Here is a 16,941-nt window from a genome sequence, read left to right as displayed (position 1 = left end):
CAGATACATATTCAGACCTTGTGAAACATCCTAGTGGGAATGAGCAGAGAAAAGATGAGTGCATCCTGTGTCACAGAGTAGATTACAGAGAGTGGAGAACAGTGTGAGCCGAACAACACAAAGTGGGGTGAATCTCTACCCCACCTTTAAGCTGCTGGAGATAGGGAGGTAACTTCTGTCCAGGGCCTGAGACTTGCCCCATGTGTGGAAGGCTTGGCTAACATCCAGCCAACCACCAGAAGCCCTCTCCTCTCCTGCCCCTCCCAAAGCACCCACAGTGTCTAGGCTGGGCCACTAGCTTCCAACAAAGCATGTGACAGAGTATAACCCCCATCCCAGGACAGCCATGGAAGCTGGGCAGAAGTTAGGCTCTGGAGAATCCTGGGAGACTCCTTTGTGCCCTGGAGAAATGCCACTAGTCAACTTCAAGGCTCAATACGAAAGGTAACTAGCTCTCCTGGAATTCTGGAAAGCAGGATAAAGACAAACATGCTGGCGGAGGACAGATGACCTTGGCTCACAGTGTCAGGGGGTTTCAGCCCATGGTCACTTGGCTCCCCTGCTTCTAGGCCTGTGTGCATGGAGGAAGAGCATCACAGCTGGGGAGAGACAGGTGGGGAAGCAAAGTCAACGGCCTCATGGTGGACAGAAGCCGATGCTGGCCAACTTCTGCCTTCCACTTTCGTTTCTCTGCTCCACCCCACAAAGACTGCTGGGAAATGCCATCCACATTTAGAGTGGTTCTTGTCTTCTTAGCTGCTGTTCCTCATGCCACCTGGCTCTGGACACCCTCACAGACATGCCCAGAGGTGTGCTTTACCGATGCACGTGTCTCTCCATCTAGCCAGATTCATAATCAAGATTGATCATCACAACCACTTGACACTCACAAAAGCCTGCAGCTGGCAGAGACTGGCACTGGGGTGTTGGCTGCTGTGAGAAACGCTGCAGCCTTCTCAGACATAGGGCAGCCACCTATGCCTGCCAGGGCCAGAGGGGCAGGGTCTGCCCCTGGATTCTCATGCATGGCTTTTCATTTCCTCCTGCTGCTACTGGCCTGTTAGCATTTCCAAACCATGCAATGGAAGGGAGGGAGGCTGCTTCAGTTGGGGTTGGAGGGGTGGGAGGGGGGGAGCTTCCTTCAGCTGCTGTTTGGTTGTGGTGGAAAAGCAAGATAAATAATTGATTCTTCCTTCTAATTACTCAGTTGTGAGATAATAAACTGGCTCCCTGCCAACCACGGAGTACTAACTGTTTCCCGGGGAGCGTATGGATTCAAGCATCCTTGATGGGCCTCAGTTCTTCGCAAATCTCATCTTCAGCAAGGCTTGGAGTGTTGGTCCCATTTGGGGCCGGTGAATGCCTCTTCAGGAGGCTCTTGAATCCTCTTGTTGAGACCCAAGTTGTTTCCCAAACTGTGGGATGTGGTGCAGTCCAGGTTTGTTTTGCTTATCTCTAGTTGCTCTGACTGCTTTTCATTTTAAAAAGAAAGTGATATTTCAAGGTCTCAGCCATGCCCTAGGATTGCTCATTCCTCAATCTGGATAGGTTACTGATGGATGTATGTGTGTACGTATTAATATCATATGCACACACATCTTTCAAGTTTAAGTTCCAAGTCAGGACCACAGAGACTCTGCCTAGCCGCCTTCCCCTCCCCCGCCCACAGCTGACTCTCTGTTCTTTCACACTTTCGTCCTCAAGGAATCAGGAAGTACTGAAATCACTCGTTCCCCATGCCCATGTTATATAGACAGTTGTTTCAGGACTCGGTAGTTTTGATACTGACACCCCTGGGTGTGGTAACCATGAACGGCTGGTGTTCTTGCACTTTCTATGGTGGCTGCACTCTCACTGCATGGCCGGCTCCATAGCCATTCTACACTCTCTCTTCATACTTTTATTTTTCCCCCTGAGGAATCCAAAGTACTTTATAAATCTCAAAATACTTCATAATTCCCAATGGATTTAGACATGTCAAGCCTGGCAGGCTGCCCTAAGCACAAGTCACAGGTGGCATCTATGCCTTCACTGGGGTCTAATTCACAGAGGGGCTCTGGGTTCCATGTCCATAGCCCAGCTGGTGTCCCTGTCCACTTCAGAGTCTGAAGAGTCCTTAGCAGCAGCCATAGAAACGATGTCAGCTGAGTTCTTGCATGATGTCCGCTCTGCGGCTGGATGCAGGCTTCACCAGACACAAACCCATCAGCGTCTGCTCACACTGCTCTCCATTCATAGCTGTTCTCTGCTGTCCCCCAGTTGCCGTGTAGCCTCCTCTGCTTCATGTGCAGTGTACATTGGCACCTGTGGTTTCTTTCATGTTACTAGAGCACACTCTGGGATTGCTGGTCTGGGTCTTGATTTCATGTATGCTCTTTCAAAACGAAGTTTCCTTCTAGCTGGGGGGTGGTGGTGGTGGTGGTGGTGGTGGCGGCAGCAGCGGTGGCGGCACACACCTTTAATCCCAGCATTGGGGAGGCAGAGCCAGGTGGATCTCTGAGTTCATCGCCAGCCTGGTCTACAGAGCAAGATCTAGGACAGGCACCAAAACTACACAGAGAAACCCTGTCTTGAAAAACAAAACAAAAAAAGAAAGAAAGAAAAAAATTTCCTTGAAAACTCACTACCCTTGCAGAAGACCCAGGTTGGAGTCCTAGCATCTATGTTGACTCCAGTTCCAGGAGAATTCAGAACCTTCTTCTGGTCTCCACTGGCTCTTGTTTGTATGTGGTACATATAAACTCATACAAACACATGCACATACAAAAAAAATTTTTAAATTACATTTATTTACTTACTTACTTTCTATGTGGGCAGGAGGCACATGCTACGCTGCAAGTGAAGTGTGAATTGCAATGACAATTGGTAGGAACGGCTTCTGTCTTTCCACCATGTGGGTCTGGGGACCAAACAAGGCTGCCAGTCTCGGTGGCAAGTGCTCTTATTCTCTGAGCCTTCTCAGGAGCCCCTTGCCTCCTTTTGAAACACAGCCACGTTTTTCTTAAGTGTCAGGTTTCTATGTTCTGTTTTTATGTCCCTATCATCTTCAGGGACCCTTACTGTCCTACAAAGTAAAGTGACTTTGTTTATGTTCAATATTTACCTATTCTTTTAAGCTTTTTTTTCCACTTTGTTTATAGATTCTCTCAGTCTCTCCTTCAATTCCTCATAAAGCATTATTTGTTGGGTTTATATGCCCAGTCTCCTTCTAGATCTGTACTTGTAAATTTTCATTTCTAGTTCATGAGTCCTGACACATCAGTTATGCGTTTTTCTAACTTGTCTTACCCAGGATTGTGAATGTCTTTCAGGTCCATTGTAAATAACCTTCATGGCTTCTTCTGCGTGAGAGTGGGTTTCTGTGATGTGCTTTTACCATCTGCAGGGGCATTTCTCTGTGTCTTGTTCATTTTCTCTTCCTGCAGCAACTGCACGACACCTGGGATTCTCCAGTGGCAATTGACATTTGAAAACATCCCACTCTCACCCCCAGCCCAGCATTTCCCCTAGAGAGCTGTGTCCTGCACCTCACAGTGTGCTCTGGAATTTTCTCCCTTACTTCTCCAGTGTGGCAGCTGCTGTAAGCCACGAAAGAAACCACCTCCTTAGTACACTCCAGGGATGGGGGTGGGGCAAGAGTAACTGGAAAATTTACAAATGACCAGCTCCACAGGGTTGAACGCCTCACCTGCCATTTCTGGAGTCCTTTGTCCTCATGGCTCTCTGGTGTGGGCTGGGAAACTGGAGGGGTATTCCCACTGCTCACACAGCCCTTGTTTTTTATATTTTACATATGTGTGTGTATATAATTTCTATTCATACATACATTATGCATACACACACATATAATTTTGAGGTAGAGTCTCACCCAGGTAGCCCAGGCTAGCCTCCTGCCTCAGCTTCCTGGGTATCAGTACTACTGGCAGCTACTACCATATCTACTTTTTTAAAAATCCCATTTGAAAGATGCTTGGCTCCCACGGTGGAAAGTCCCTTCCCTGGTAGTGGAGCCTGCTAGCTTCCCTTGGTGCTTTATACGCATGACCACCTTTCTCCATGTGTCCGATGCTGCTCATTTTCTCACCATCCCCCCCCCCCCCCCCCCACCCCCACCCCGCCTCAGGTCAGCTCAGCATCCCAGCACAACTGCTTAGGAAATCAGCTCATCTCCAGGGAGACAACCACCATGTTCCTCACCGCTTCTCTTCTCGGGAGTAAACTGCAAGGCCCCAGCGGCTGGGTGGCAGCTGAGGGGTGGTAGGAAGGCTAGGAACACAGCTTGTCAGGAGGGTCACAGCCCCTCCATATCTCATAATAAACGTTCCTAAATTCCACTTCTCAGACGTAAGCACCAGTGATGCTTCACTGTGTACTTTCCTTTCCCTCTTCCCTACTCAAAACGTTCACTGAGCCTGGCGGTGGTGGCCACGCCATTAATCCCAGCACTCAGGAGGTAGAGGCAGGCGGATCTTTGTGAGTTTGAGGCCAGCCTGGTCTACAAAGCAAGTTCCAGGACAGCCAGGACTATTTCACAGAGAAACCCTGTCTCAAAAACCAAAAAAAAAAAAAAAATCTTGAAAATTACCTTCATTTTAGAAACCAAAAGATTTCCGTTCATCATGTTTTCGAGCCAGTTCTCTTACTGTTGAACTTGTACACCATCTCCCATGTTTCCATGTTTTAAAACATATTTTATTTGGATTTATGTATATGTGCCTGTTTGTGAGTACTTGCAGATGCCAGAAGAAAGCACTAGATTCCTGGAGCTGGAGTTACAGGCAGTTCTGAGCCATGTGACATGGGTGCTGAAAACCAAACCCTGGTCCCGTGCAAGAGCAGTAAGTACTCTTAACCACTGAGCATATCTCCAGGTCCATCCATAGGGTTTTCTTCTGCTTACAGATACTGAAGGCTGTGACACTACAAACACACAATAACACAATCACCACAGAACCCTTAAACAGAGAATTTGGTCCAAAGGGACCTCTGTATGTAGTGAACTTTGGCCCAGCTGGATGATCCAGCAGACTGCAATGTAACATGAGCTGTCTCTTGTAGCCAAGTGATTGAGCCTCAGCCAATTATAGAAGCCAAACCCTCGTTGAGACTGTGAAATCATGCACCAGACATGACCACTACATTGCTTCTCTCCTGCCTCTCTGTTTGCAAAAGCAGCCACTAGATGCAACTCAAGTCAGTTTCTGGACTCTCTAACCTGATTATCTACCTTGTATGGGAAAAAAAAATTAAATGGTAGCTTCATAGTGGGTACTCATATCTGCTTAAAACAATTCTCTCACCTACTGTCCAGTTTAGCCATTTCCTACCAATTCTTGCTCATTGATCCTCCCAGATTAGAATTCAGGGACTGTAGGTCAGTGGTTCAGTTTGACTCCCTGAGACTTACAGTTTTGGGAGAAAATGCTGTCCCTCCCCACCAAAGGTAAGGAAGTAGCCAGGCACCTCTCAGAACACAAGTATGGCCCATGGCTTCTGGCTTCATCAGCTGTCAGCTACCTGCCTCTGCCTCATACTGTGGATGGACTAAGACACATCAGGCTCCCTTTTAGATGGAAGGGGAGGCTGCAGCTCGCTCGCTTGAGAAAGGTCTCCTTAAGGGGCTGGAGAGATGGTTCAGTGGTTAAAAGAACTAGCTAATCTTCCAGAGGACCCATGTTCAATTCCCAGTACCCATATGGTGGCTCACAAACCATCTATAACTTTAGCTCGGGGGTATCTGACACCCTATTTTGACCTCTGTGGGAACTACATGTACACGGTGCACATATGTGTATGCCAGTAAAACACTCAGACACATAAAAATAAATGTCTCCTAAGCAGTACATAGTTCAAGCAGCAAACTTCTACATGGACTTGAGAGGCAGCACACTGGAAGGCTTGGCAAGATGCTGTTCAGAACAGAGATACCTGAGCTAGAAGTGCAGCGCAAGCTGCAGGGGTCCCGTGTCAGACATGGTGCTGGGACCCGCTTGGGTGCCATACCCCCAGGAATCCATATCTCATGCTGCAGGGGCTTCTAGCCCAGCTGTCTATAGATGCAACAGCCATCTGTGTTCATGCTACAAGAGTGTTTACAGCTCTCAAATAATAGTTAACAATACTGCCGGGACCTGCAGACAGTGCGAAGGTTTTGAGGTTTTAAATCAGACAGGTGACAGGATACGAGCCTACCCCTTAGCTCAAAAGTGATGCTTAATTGGCCACATTTTTGCTGGAAAGGATAGTTCTCTGAATATTTTTATGAAAATAGTCTGCAAGCCTTTAATTATGAGTGCTCTAGAATCTAAGGTCATCTTTACCAATCAACTCTCTGACGACTGATTCTTTTATAAGAACAAACACCAAACAGAACACATACACTTGAACCCATCTGCCATGTCTGTGCCCATGGTCGGTCCATGTTAATCTTAACAGAGATGGTTGGAAGATAATAAAAAAGAACTGCCATGCAAAGCTTTGCCCCGGGAAGGCCCAAATGAACAACAGGAATGATAAGTGGCTTTTGCTGAGGCCTCCATCTGGCCATTAGTTGGGGGAGGAATTCAGCTGTCTCTCTGGTCACCCATGTGCATGTGTGTGCGTATGTGTCCTTAGATGACCTCTGCTCATCAGAACAGTCCCAGAGCATCCCCAACTAGGCTGTAGGATGATTCAGAGCTCTGTTCTGTGATTAGCTGATGGTTCTAATTTGAACAGATTGGCATGTGGTGTGTCTAAGAACTACCTATTGGGTTGGAACACCACTGTTAATGTTTTTGCACACCTGCTTGCCAAGGCATGTCCTCTCACTAGGGGCATGCCCCCTCACTGGCTTGTGGTTCTCCCACATCCTGACAAAATGTGTGTTTTTACAGATTGGTTGAATGAATGTGAAGAGACACAAGAAGTTCAACTGTGGACAAATCAACTAAATTTCTGTGTCATTAGGAATTAAAATGTTAGGAGGTGTCATATATTAGGTGATCAAATGCCTGTGAACACATGCTAAGAAATACAGTTAGGACCTCTGAGCTACCGCCTGTTAGAAATTCAAAAGGGCTAAATAGATTCAGTTCTGTTCATAAATCTGAATGCTCAATATTATGAAGAAGTCAGCTTGCCCCAAAACGACCTCTAAATTCAATACAACTCAAGCCACAGGGGTGCTAAGAAAGCAGAAATTAACAAGCATATTCTAAGATTCGTATGGAAATACAAAGACTCAAAACTCCCTAATGTAGCTTTTAAGAAAAAGAGCAAAACAAGAACATGCTCACTACAGAATCAAGTCCTGCCTTGGAAGAATTAGGAACTGAAGCAGCCTTAGACAGACATGGGGAAAACAGACCCCCGGCTCACAATGACGGGGCTGGTGCAGCTGGTGACATAATGGCACTTCTCTTGGGAATGGCAGCTAATCTAGACGCATCTTCCTTGCAGTAATGCCAGAGACAAGAAGATAAACAGAGAAAAACAGAGGACCAGGCTCAAGCCTAGGTCACTACTGTGCTGTCCAAGCAAAGCAGGACTGCAGAGTCACATGACCCGGGGCATTAACTCGGGAGGGCAAAGGATGCCGTCCACAGTGCTGCCCCTGCATGGACTCACACACAAGTGTCTTCTGCTGGCTCTAAACATGTGCTGTAGTGCAGAGTGGAAGGCCATTACTTTCTTTATCACCAGGATCTTGCTAGGCGTTGTAGGCTGGCCTGGAACTTGCCATCTTCCTGCCTCCCCATCCCAAGTGCTGAGATCATATATGGGTGTCCTCCATGCTCTTTGTTATAGTCTTTAAAAATAAATATGTGGATGGAAGAAAAGGAAGGAGAATTATGTAATTATGTTACAACCTCCCCAAAATAAAACAAATAATTTTACAAAAATAAGTAAATATGTGGTGCCAGGGCTATTCCATGTTCATATGAAAGACTCAGTTACTACTTGCATGAGGCACAAAGGTCAGCTCTAGGAGGGTTTTGGATCTGTGGGAGGCAAAGTGTCAGCTTTCTAGGAGACAGGCTGCAGGATGACTCAGGAAGTTCAGCGCTGCTAGAAAAACCAGAGGACCAGAGGTTGCACATGAATGTGGGGCAAGCATGGCTATCCACTCACAATCCTACTGCTTGGATTACAGAAGACCCCTGGAGCAAGGAGCAAGCTGGGTAGCTAGACTAACCTCATCAGTGAACTCTGGGTCATGTGAGAGATCCTGCCTCAATATCTAAAGAGCAACTGAGAACAATACTGGTATCAACCTTGGTCCTACATATGCAGGTGAACACACATGCATACATACATACCCACACCTACATGTGTGCCCCACATGTGCATACATGCATGTACACCACATAAACACTCAAAAAAAGAGGGAGGGGGGCACGTCTAGTAGAAAGCATAGGAAAGTGTCTCTCACCTTTGGCACAGGGAAAGGTTCTGAACAAACAAGCTAAATCTGCTCAGACATCCTGCCTGTGCTTCCTAAACCCCTTCAACCACACAGCAACGGTTTCCCCATCAGCAAACATTCATGCCCTATGAGATCCTGAAGTCCCAAATTGGCACACTATGTACTATGCACACCCAATCTCCTTAGCCACTTCCCAAGTCTGGATAATGAGGTGACTGTGTATGGTTTCACTCTTGTTAGCAGAACTGAGATTAGTACCCAACACATCAGTGCACATCCCTGAATATTCTTCTACAGACATTCTCAGGATTCACTGTAATGAAAACCCAGCAGCATCTTCCATGTCCTGGTACCTGCCGAGGAGTCACCTGCAGAGCAGGGGACCTGATCCACAGTCTTCAGCAGCTTCTAAGGGAGTTAACCCAACCAGCCACCCAGGGAACTTGACAACTAGTGAGAGGTTAAAACAACGTGGCAGATAGACAGTTGCTTTTTTTTTTTTGGTTGTTGTTGTTCCTTGGGGAATCCTCCCTGGAGCTTCTGGCCACTGTTTATGGTTCCCTGAGCTAGATTAGTGACTAGGGAGAAGCTAGATTTGCTAAAATCAGGTCAAGACCATTAGTGGGTCATGAATTTAGGTGCCAAATGCTTTGAGACTAGGTGTGTGCAGTGTTGCAATCACGAGGCAAGCACATTTCTTACTGTAGGTCATGCTAACTTCTACAAAAAGGTGTGAAGGTCGCAGTCTCAGAACCTAGCCATGCAGCTGGAGAGATGGCTTAGCAGTTTAGAACACTGGCTGCTCTCCTAGAGGGCTGCAGTTCATTCCCAGCACCCACATGGTGGCTTACAATCATCTTTAATTCTAGCTCCATGACTTCCAAGGGCACCAGTCATGCATGTGATGCACAGACATTCATGCAGACAAAACACCCATACACATAAAATACTTAAAAGGAAAACCTAGCCACACTGCAATATCAGATCTAGAGACCCAAATGCTTTTTGTCTGTTTCATTATGAGGACTGAGGAAAAAAGGAAAATCAGACAGGGCTGCAGAGAGATGTGGGATAAGGAATAGAGGGGATTACTCTCAGATAGCTGAGGGCATGGGTTTGTCTGATGTATGTACAGAACAAGGCTGGCCTCTGGCAGGGTCAGCGAAACCAGGTTGCCTGCTCCATGCAGAAAGAGCCATGGCTTTGTGCAATAAGGAGAATCCTATTCTCTGAGCCCCGGCTACCTCCAAAGCTCCTTGTGGGAATATTTTTCCCACTCCGTGAACACAGAAGTACTACTACCCAGAATAGTATGCACATGTTTCTCCAGGGAAACACTAGCAAGTTCTTCTTAAGTTCAAGACTTTGGCATCAAGTGCTGTGGAAATATAGCCCCTTGGGACTGTGTAGACAAAAACACAAAATCAGCACAATAAGCAGGAGAAAGGCTCAAGTTCTGTGCTCATCAGGCACGTAACTTAAAAATGAAGACCCAGAGCAGGGAGGGGCTTGGACCTGCCTCAGCTGAATTTGCCAGGCTCTGCTGACTCCCCATGGGAGACCTTGACTTGAGAAATGTGGGGATGGGGGATAGGCTTGGGGAGAAGGCCGGGGGTGGGTGGGAAGAAGGTGGATCTGTGGTTGGTATATAAAGTGAATAGAAAATTCCTTAACAATAAATAAAAGAAAAAGATGAAGACCCAAAGAAAGTTCCAGCACTAGGCCAGCATCCTGAGGCTTCCTTGGTGCTGGTCCTTCCTTCGCTGCCAACCTTCACATCCTTCACTGAAAGCTCTGCACTTGGTACTGAGTCTCCTTCTTCCTATATACTCTCAAGCTGACATCGCCCAACACCAGGTAACTTCCACACTGAGCCTGGCTTGGGCTCTGAAACCTCAAAGCCCACCCTCAGTGACACACTTCCTCCAATAAGGCCACACCTCCCAGTCCCATCACTCCCTGGTGAGCAAGCATTCAAATCTATGAGCCTATGGAGGTCATTCTTTTTTTTTTTTTTTGAGCTGAGGATTGAACCCAGGGCCTTGTGCTTGCTAGGCAAGCGCTCTACCACTGAGCTAAATCCCCAACCCCTGGAGGTCATTCTTATTCAAACCACCACACAGTCCAAATACAAAGAGGTCTGAGGCACAGCAGTGTTGCCCGCCTGCCTTCACTTCTGAGTGAGTGTGTCTACCCCTGCTGCTGCCAATCTCTACTGAGCTCAGTGTCCAGCTTCTTCAGCCTTCCTACATAGACCGAATGCCAGTGACATCCGAGGAACTTCCAGGCCTTCAGCCCAGCATTAGGACTGCTGAGAGAGGGACCTGGCTTCATAGCCCTTACAGGCTCTCAATCTCCCCAGTGTGCAGACAGCAGACAGCCAACAGCCATCATTGAACTACCCAGCTTCCGCTCTGTGAGCCTGGGGAAAGTCCTGTTGGATTTGGTGCCCTCCTGTTCTTCACTGATAAGCCTTAATACACTCAGTGCTCTTCAAGAAGTCAGCTGTCGGTGAAGTCTGAGGGGCTTAGCTTTTAGAGGCTGCAGTTGTTGGCTCCCTTCCACACCTGACCCTGGACCTTGCAGAGTAAGAAATTGCTGCTTTGGAGCATCAGTGCACAAAGAATTCCTAGATGGAGAAAGGAGCCTGCAGTAGGCATTAGGCCAGGATCATAGCTGAGACATTTGGGGAGCTAGATCCAAACTCAGATTGTATTACCCAGTGGAAGCAATTTTATAGAATCTATATCTGTGCCCTTTTCTCTGTGGGCCTGAATCTGGGTCTTCCCTTGGGGTTGTGACAGCTCAGGCACTACCAGGGCAGTAGCACTCCTTGGAGTGTCCCGCCTGTGTCCCCACCCACAGCACAGGTCTAGCTGCCCTGAACACGGGTGATGTATGGGGACCACCAAGCTCAGTGGCATTCCAGGGGGCTCAAGGGGCTATAGGTCTCTTCCAGACATGTTTGGAGGTCTAGGGAGAGCTTACCTACCTAGGAAGGTTCTCTCTGGCCATCTACTGGTGCTCCTTATCCACCAGAAGCTTCAGAAGAATCTGGAATCTCTTGAAAACTAGACGGAGATACCAGTTCTACAGTTAGTGGGAATTAAGATCTTAGTTTTGATGCCTATGGAGGACAAACTCCAGAGAACTAACATTGCTAGTGACCGTGGGGTTCAACTTCATCCTTTACTTCCTAGCTGGCTCTGACTGTGATATTAATATTGTCAACTTGGCAGGATCTAGACCCGCCTAAGAGATCAACCTTCGTGCATGCCTGGGAAGGAGTTTCTAGATTGAATTAGTTAGGGTCAGAAGATCCATCCTAAAGTTGGATAGCACCATTTTGTGTGATGGAGTCCTGGTTGGAATAAAAGAGAAAGCAAGTGGTGGACCAGCATTCATCTCTCTGTTTCCTGACTGTGGATGCAGTGGAGACAGCTGTCTCGAGTTCCTGCAGCGCCACCTTCCTCACTGTGATGGACTGTACCTTCAAACTGGGAGCCAAAATAAGTTGATTTTGTCAGCTAGTTTGTGACAGTGACAAGGAAAATAACTCATACAATGACTTCATTAAGCAAATATTCCTCCGGTGAGTGGTAAGTGGGTGGGGCCATGTGAGCCACAGGCATTATTTCCTTCAGTCTTATTTCTAGTTGCTGAGAGAAACTACAGTTCGTGGGAGACTTGAAGGCTACTTATGACGTGTGTCTTCATTTACTGACTGGGTTGGAAATGGAAGGGACAAAGTGCAGGAGAAAGAGGTCTCAGGCGAGGTGCCAGGGATGCACACCCTGTGGTGTGGTGTGGTGTGCCCATGTCTTCCCACTAATAGGCACTTGAGGGTTCTAAGCACATCTGGCTTCTATAGAGGACCTCTTCCTGCAGCTTCCTGTCCTTGCAGTGGGCTCTGTGTCCACAGAGGCCCAGGAGTACCTTGTTACTGCTGTCAATCTTGCAAGTACCTGTCCTGCTAGGTGTCGTGTGCACATGGTTCCAGATGAGTGACAGGGCTGCTGGGACTTGGAAGCAGCTGAAATGCTATGAGCAGGGGAAGGTATCCTCAGGATGTCAAGAGATGGATGTGTTTTGACAAGCTGCACATAAAACACACGTGGTGCTGCTGCAGTGGGGTTGGTGACAGAGTAGCTGAGGATGCTTGGTGATCTCCATGGCCCCCAATTCTTAGTATGAAAAGACCCTTGTCATCACAGGAGAAGAGAAGGCAGTGCTACTGCTGGGTCCCTAACGAGTTACTTCTCCTAGCTACAAAATGCTTTGGTGGAGGGCAAGCGAGATGTTGGGGGCTACAAGTGTGGTTCAGCCATAGTGAGTAAGAGACTCTCAGTTTCTGGCCCATCTTTTCCTGCATGCACACAGAGTACAGTTTGTTTTTTAATGCACAGCCAGTGTTGGTTCATGGCTGGCTTCACAAGCAGTTGTCAAATCCAGAGTTTATGTGCACTCACACCAACTTATTCTGTTTAGTTCAAGTCCACGATGAATACTCCAGGGAAACTCAGCACTGGCCCCAGAACTATGCCAATTGACAAGGCCCCTGAGAACTCACAGCATATGCCCTCTGTGGGAGGGATGTCCCATTGGTTAGGGGTCCCTGCATGCACTCCCACTAGATTTTGGACTCCCAACTCTCTTCCCCAAAGACACCTACCAGGATAAAGGAATGGGTACCTCTGCAGAGACCTCGCCACATCCTCCTTTATATAAGGCCATTTGGCTCCAGAGGCAGGAGCTCAGGGCAGGGGACCTGGGGCAGGAGCTCAGGGCAGGGGACCTGGGGCAGGAGTTCAGGGCAGGGGATCTGGGGCAGGAGCTCAGGGCAGGGGACCTGGGGCAGGAGCTCAGGGCAGGGGACCTGGGGCAGAGGCTTAAGCGCCCACCTTGCTTTTCTCCTGCTGCAGCTCAATCTGGATATCCGTGAGCTTGGCACGCAGCTCCTCGTTGGCAGCCTGCAATGCGGCGAGTGCCTCTGCTTTGTCCCCCTTGGCCCGGCTGCCTGCGCCCTTCTTTGACATGGTGAGGCTGGATGGCCAGAAAGACGCCCAGGGGCAGCTGCTCCGTCTGGGCCAGGGTTTCCACGCCAAGCTCTTGGCAGGTGCCACTCCGCTACATTTTCTCACTCACCTAGAGGAAAAGCACATCCCCAGTGAGCAGATTGTATATGGCCAGCTGCTACAATAGCCCCTCAGCCATGGGCCTTCAAGCCTAGAGCTCAGGGCCTTGGTGTTGGGGTGGGGGCACATCTACTCTCTCTTGTCTACTCTCATCCCAGAGCTGAGGATGTTGTCCTGACTGTGCTTGCTGAGGACCAGCACTGGTCACAGAGGCATCTGCCATTGCTCAGTGTCTTCAACAGGGACTCCATGCATTGGACATGCTATTCCTTTGCTCCTTTAAGAAGAGATTAGTGTGTAACTCTAAACCTAGAGTTTCATATGTGTGTGTGAGACCCATGATGGCAACAGTAAGTGTAAACCATGAGCTAAGAATAGATGGTAAAGCAGAGGCTACAACCCAGGGTCATCTCAGGGATCCACAAACTTCATCCAGGCAACGCAGGGGTTCGGGGAGGAGGAGGAATCAAGAGAAGGGGAGGGATGGGAGAGGGAAGGAGAGGTGAGGAGAGGAGGGGGGTGGTGAAGGAAAGGGAACACACAGGTCTCAATGAGGTATTTGTCCTTTCACATAGAGGTAGGGTACCAGCTCACCAAGGAAGAACCCACAAACCCTGGTTGGGCTCCCTGGAGCACTAGAACCCAGCTTAGCCCTGGGCAGCTGACTGCTGCACTTCCCTCCTGGGAATGGAAGCCTTGAGTGTGAGCTCTCTGTTGCTATGCAACTAGCTGTAACTCCTCCCAGTTGTCTGTCCATCACCCGTGTCTAGGATCTGGGAGCCACCTAGGCTGATCCTTTAAATGAGTTCAAGTTTATTCTGTTTATACCATTGGCTAGAAACACCAGCATTTTACAAAAGCACCTGACCAAATGGCTGATGGCATTCAAGTACCCAGATGGTCTTGGGTTAGGAAGTTATCTTGAATGGTGGACTCGCCACCTGGCAAGGACTCCTCAGACCTTGGTCTAGATCAGTGGTTTTCAACCTTTCTAATGCAGCAACCCTTTAATACAGCTCCTCATGTTGTGGTGACCCCAACCATAAAATTATTTTCTTGCTACTGCATAACTGTAATTTTGCTACTGTTATGAATTGTAATGTAAATTCTGACATGCAAGATATCTGATATGTGTCCCCCGTGAAAGGGCTGTTTCATTCCCAAAGGGGTCGAGACCCACAGATTGAGAACTGTTGGTCTAGATGGAAGGAGCCATGGGCCCTGATATTGCTTCACTAACCTCTGTGAGCAAGGTATAGACTTTTCTCCAGCTTCTGGATCGCCATACCCTGTCCAGCAAAGCCTGCTGCCCAGCCTGCCCACATCCCATCAGAGCAATTCTGTACCAGCTTCTAGTCTGACACAGCCCAGAACCATCTACATAAGATTCCTGCTTTAATTTATCCCCCTGACTCCTCCCATTGCCTCAGCAGCTGCCTGCAAGGTTCAGGGCCCCTGTAGGACCACCATGACCATGCCAACATTTACCCAGTGTCTTCAGTAGCTTATTTTACGATAAAACTCTTTAAAAAGAAAGAAAGAAAGAAAGAAAGAAAGAAAGAAAGAAAGAAAGAAAGAAAGAAAGAGGGGCTAAATGATTAAGAGCACTGGCTGCTCTCCCAGAGGTCCTGAGTTCAATTCCCAGCAACCACATGGTGGCTCTCAATCACCTGTAATGAGATCTGGTACCCTCTTCTGGCCTACAGGCATACATGCAGGCAGAACACTGTGTAATAAATTTTTTAAAAAGTGGTACATGCCTTTAATACCAGAACTCAGGAGGCAGAGGCAGGTAAAGCTACATGAGTTCAAGACCAGCCTGGTTTACAAATCAAACCCTAGGCAGCCAAGACTACCTAGTGAGACCCTGTCTCAAACAAACAAACAAAACAGAAAAAGAAAAAGAATCTGTAGGCCTTGCCTCCATAAAGCCATGTTATTAGCCACACACAGAGGTGACCACCTTCAAGAGGGAGCAAGGAAGACACACACACACACACACACACACACACACACACACACACACACACACGTATGTGTATGGTGTGTGTGTGGGGGGGGGCTCATTTCCAGAAGCCTGGTGCTCACAGCCCAGTGTGGCTAATGAGACAGTGCAGGCCCATGTGGTCTGAGATGGGGCATCCTGAGCCACCACTGGGCGGAGCTCTGCCAAGCTCTGTCTGCCTGAAGTAGCACTGGAGGCAGAAGTCAGCAGCAGGCTGTGATGGAGCAAGGGCTCCCACGAGATGGAACCCAGAGATGCAGAGACCTGGAGACTAAGGACGTCCTTGGCTTCATGTCAGCTCGGCCCTAGCCGCAGATGCAGAGAGGGCAAAGAGGGGAGTCACAGGAAGGGAGCTAGGAAGTACTAAACTATGCATTCAATGCAGGAGGGCACAGGGCAGGGACAGCCAAGGGACAGTCACTAGGAGTGGCTCTGGTTAAGTATCTGTAACTTGCTCTGTATTGGAATTAGCATAAAAATGTTGACTGTGGGGCTAGAGAGGTGACTGGGGGTTAGGAGTGCTGGCAGCTTTTCAAGAGGAACCAGGTTCAGGCCCCAGCTCTGACATGGCAGCTCACAACCATCTGCAACTCCAGCTTCAGGAGATCCAATGCCCTCATCTGGCTTCTGCAGGCACCATACACAAGCGTGGCACACAGACACATGTGCAGACAAAATACCCATGCACATATAATAAAAACAAGTCTTTAAAAGAATATGCTGAGTATCTCAAATGTTTGTTAAAGTGTGTTTGATGATTAGTGAAATAAAGAGCCCTGGACATTCTCCTCTGAGTCTGAGGGAAAACCTGGGGTCCATCCCAGGCCTTCTCAGCTCCCAGGCACGTACTGCTTCGCTGTTAGTGCTGAGCAGAACTGAATTTTTCATGCTTTCTTTGGTGAACTCATTAAATTAATAGCTCCATCTACCATCTTTTGTTTGGGGGTCTCCAAGGAAGTAATAAATTTTCTCCCCAAGACCACGGTAGAAGGGTTGGGCTGACCTCCACCAGTCTCTCTGTGATGAGACATGCAGCAGGCAGCAGAGCTTTATGGTTGATGGATGCACCCTGGTGTGGGTTAATCACCTCTGTAAACCTCAGGGTGCTCACTGGAGGCCTATCTGGGGAAGACTGCCCTCCCCTCTCTGTTCCTGCTTGCCCTTGGGTTTATTTAATGTTTAGCTATGATATGTGTTTTGATGTCACTGTGTGACCTAAAGGACATGGAGAGGTCAGAGTAAGCCCTCAACATCCAGCACTCTTTGGAGCACTGTCCCCTCCCTGGTCTGTCCATAATTCATGTTCTGTCTGGGTTGTCACACATAGTCTTGCAGTCTTTAAAGCAGGCTCGGTCAGAGGCCTTAAGCCAGACCAATGACTCATGCCAATGAAC

General features: G+C 48.2%; 1 protein-coding gene across 16 annotated transcripts in view; it reads right to left on the bottom strand.

Moving 5' to 3' along the window:
• Positions 1 to 16,941, bottom strand: part of Jakmip3 (Janus kinase and microtubule interacting protein 3) — a 109,528-nt gene that overhangs the window by 44,568 nt on the left and 48,019 nt on the right. For all 16 annotated transcript variants that reach the window (XM_036197680.1, XM_036197753.1, XM_036197671.1 and 13 more), the window contains exon 2: positions 13,309 to 13,552. In XM_036197680.1, coding sequence (XP_036053573.1) covers positions 13,309 to 13,443 — 135 coding nt within the window. In that variant the 5' untranslated portion in view covers positions 13,444 to 13,552. The remainder of the gene's footprint in view (positions 1 to 13,308; positions 13,553 to 16,941) is intronic.

The sequence above is a fragment of the Onychomys torridus genome, chromosome 1 (genome assembly GCF_903995425.1).
Source record: "Onychomys torridus chromosome 1, mOncTor1.1, whole genome shotgun sequence".
NCBI classification, from domain to species: domain Eukaryota; kingdom Metazoa; phylum Chordata; class Mammalia; order Rodentia; family Cricetidae; genus Onychomys; species Onychomys torridus.
This window is presented reverse-complemented; position numbering and strand designations above follow the sequence as displayed.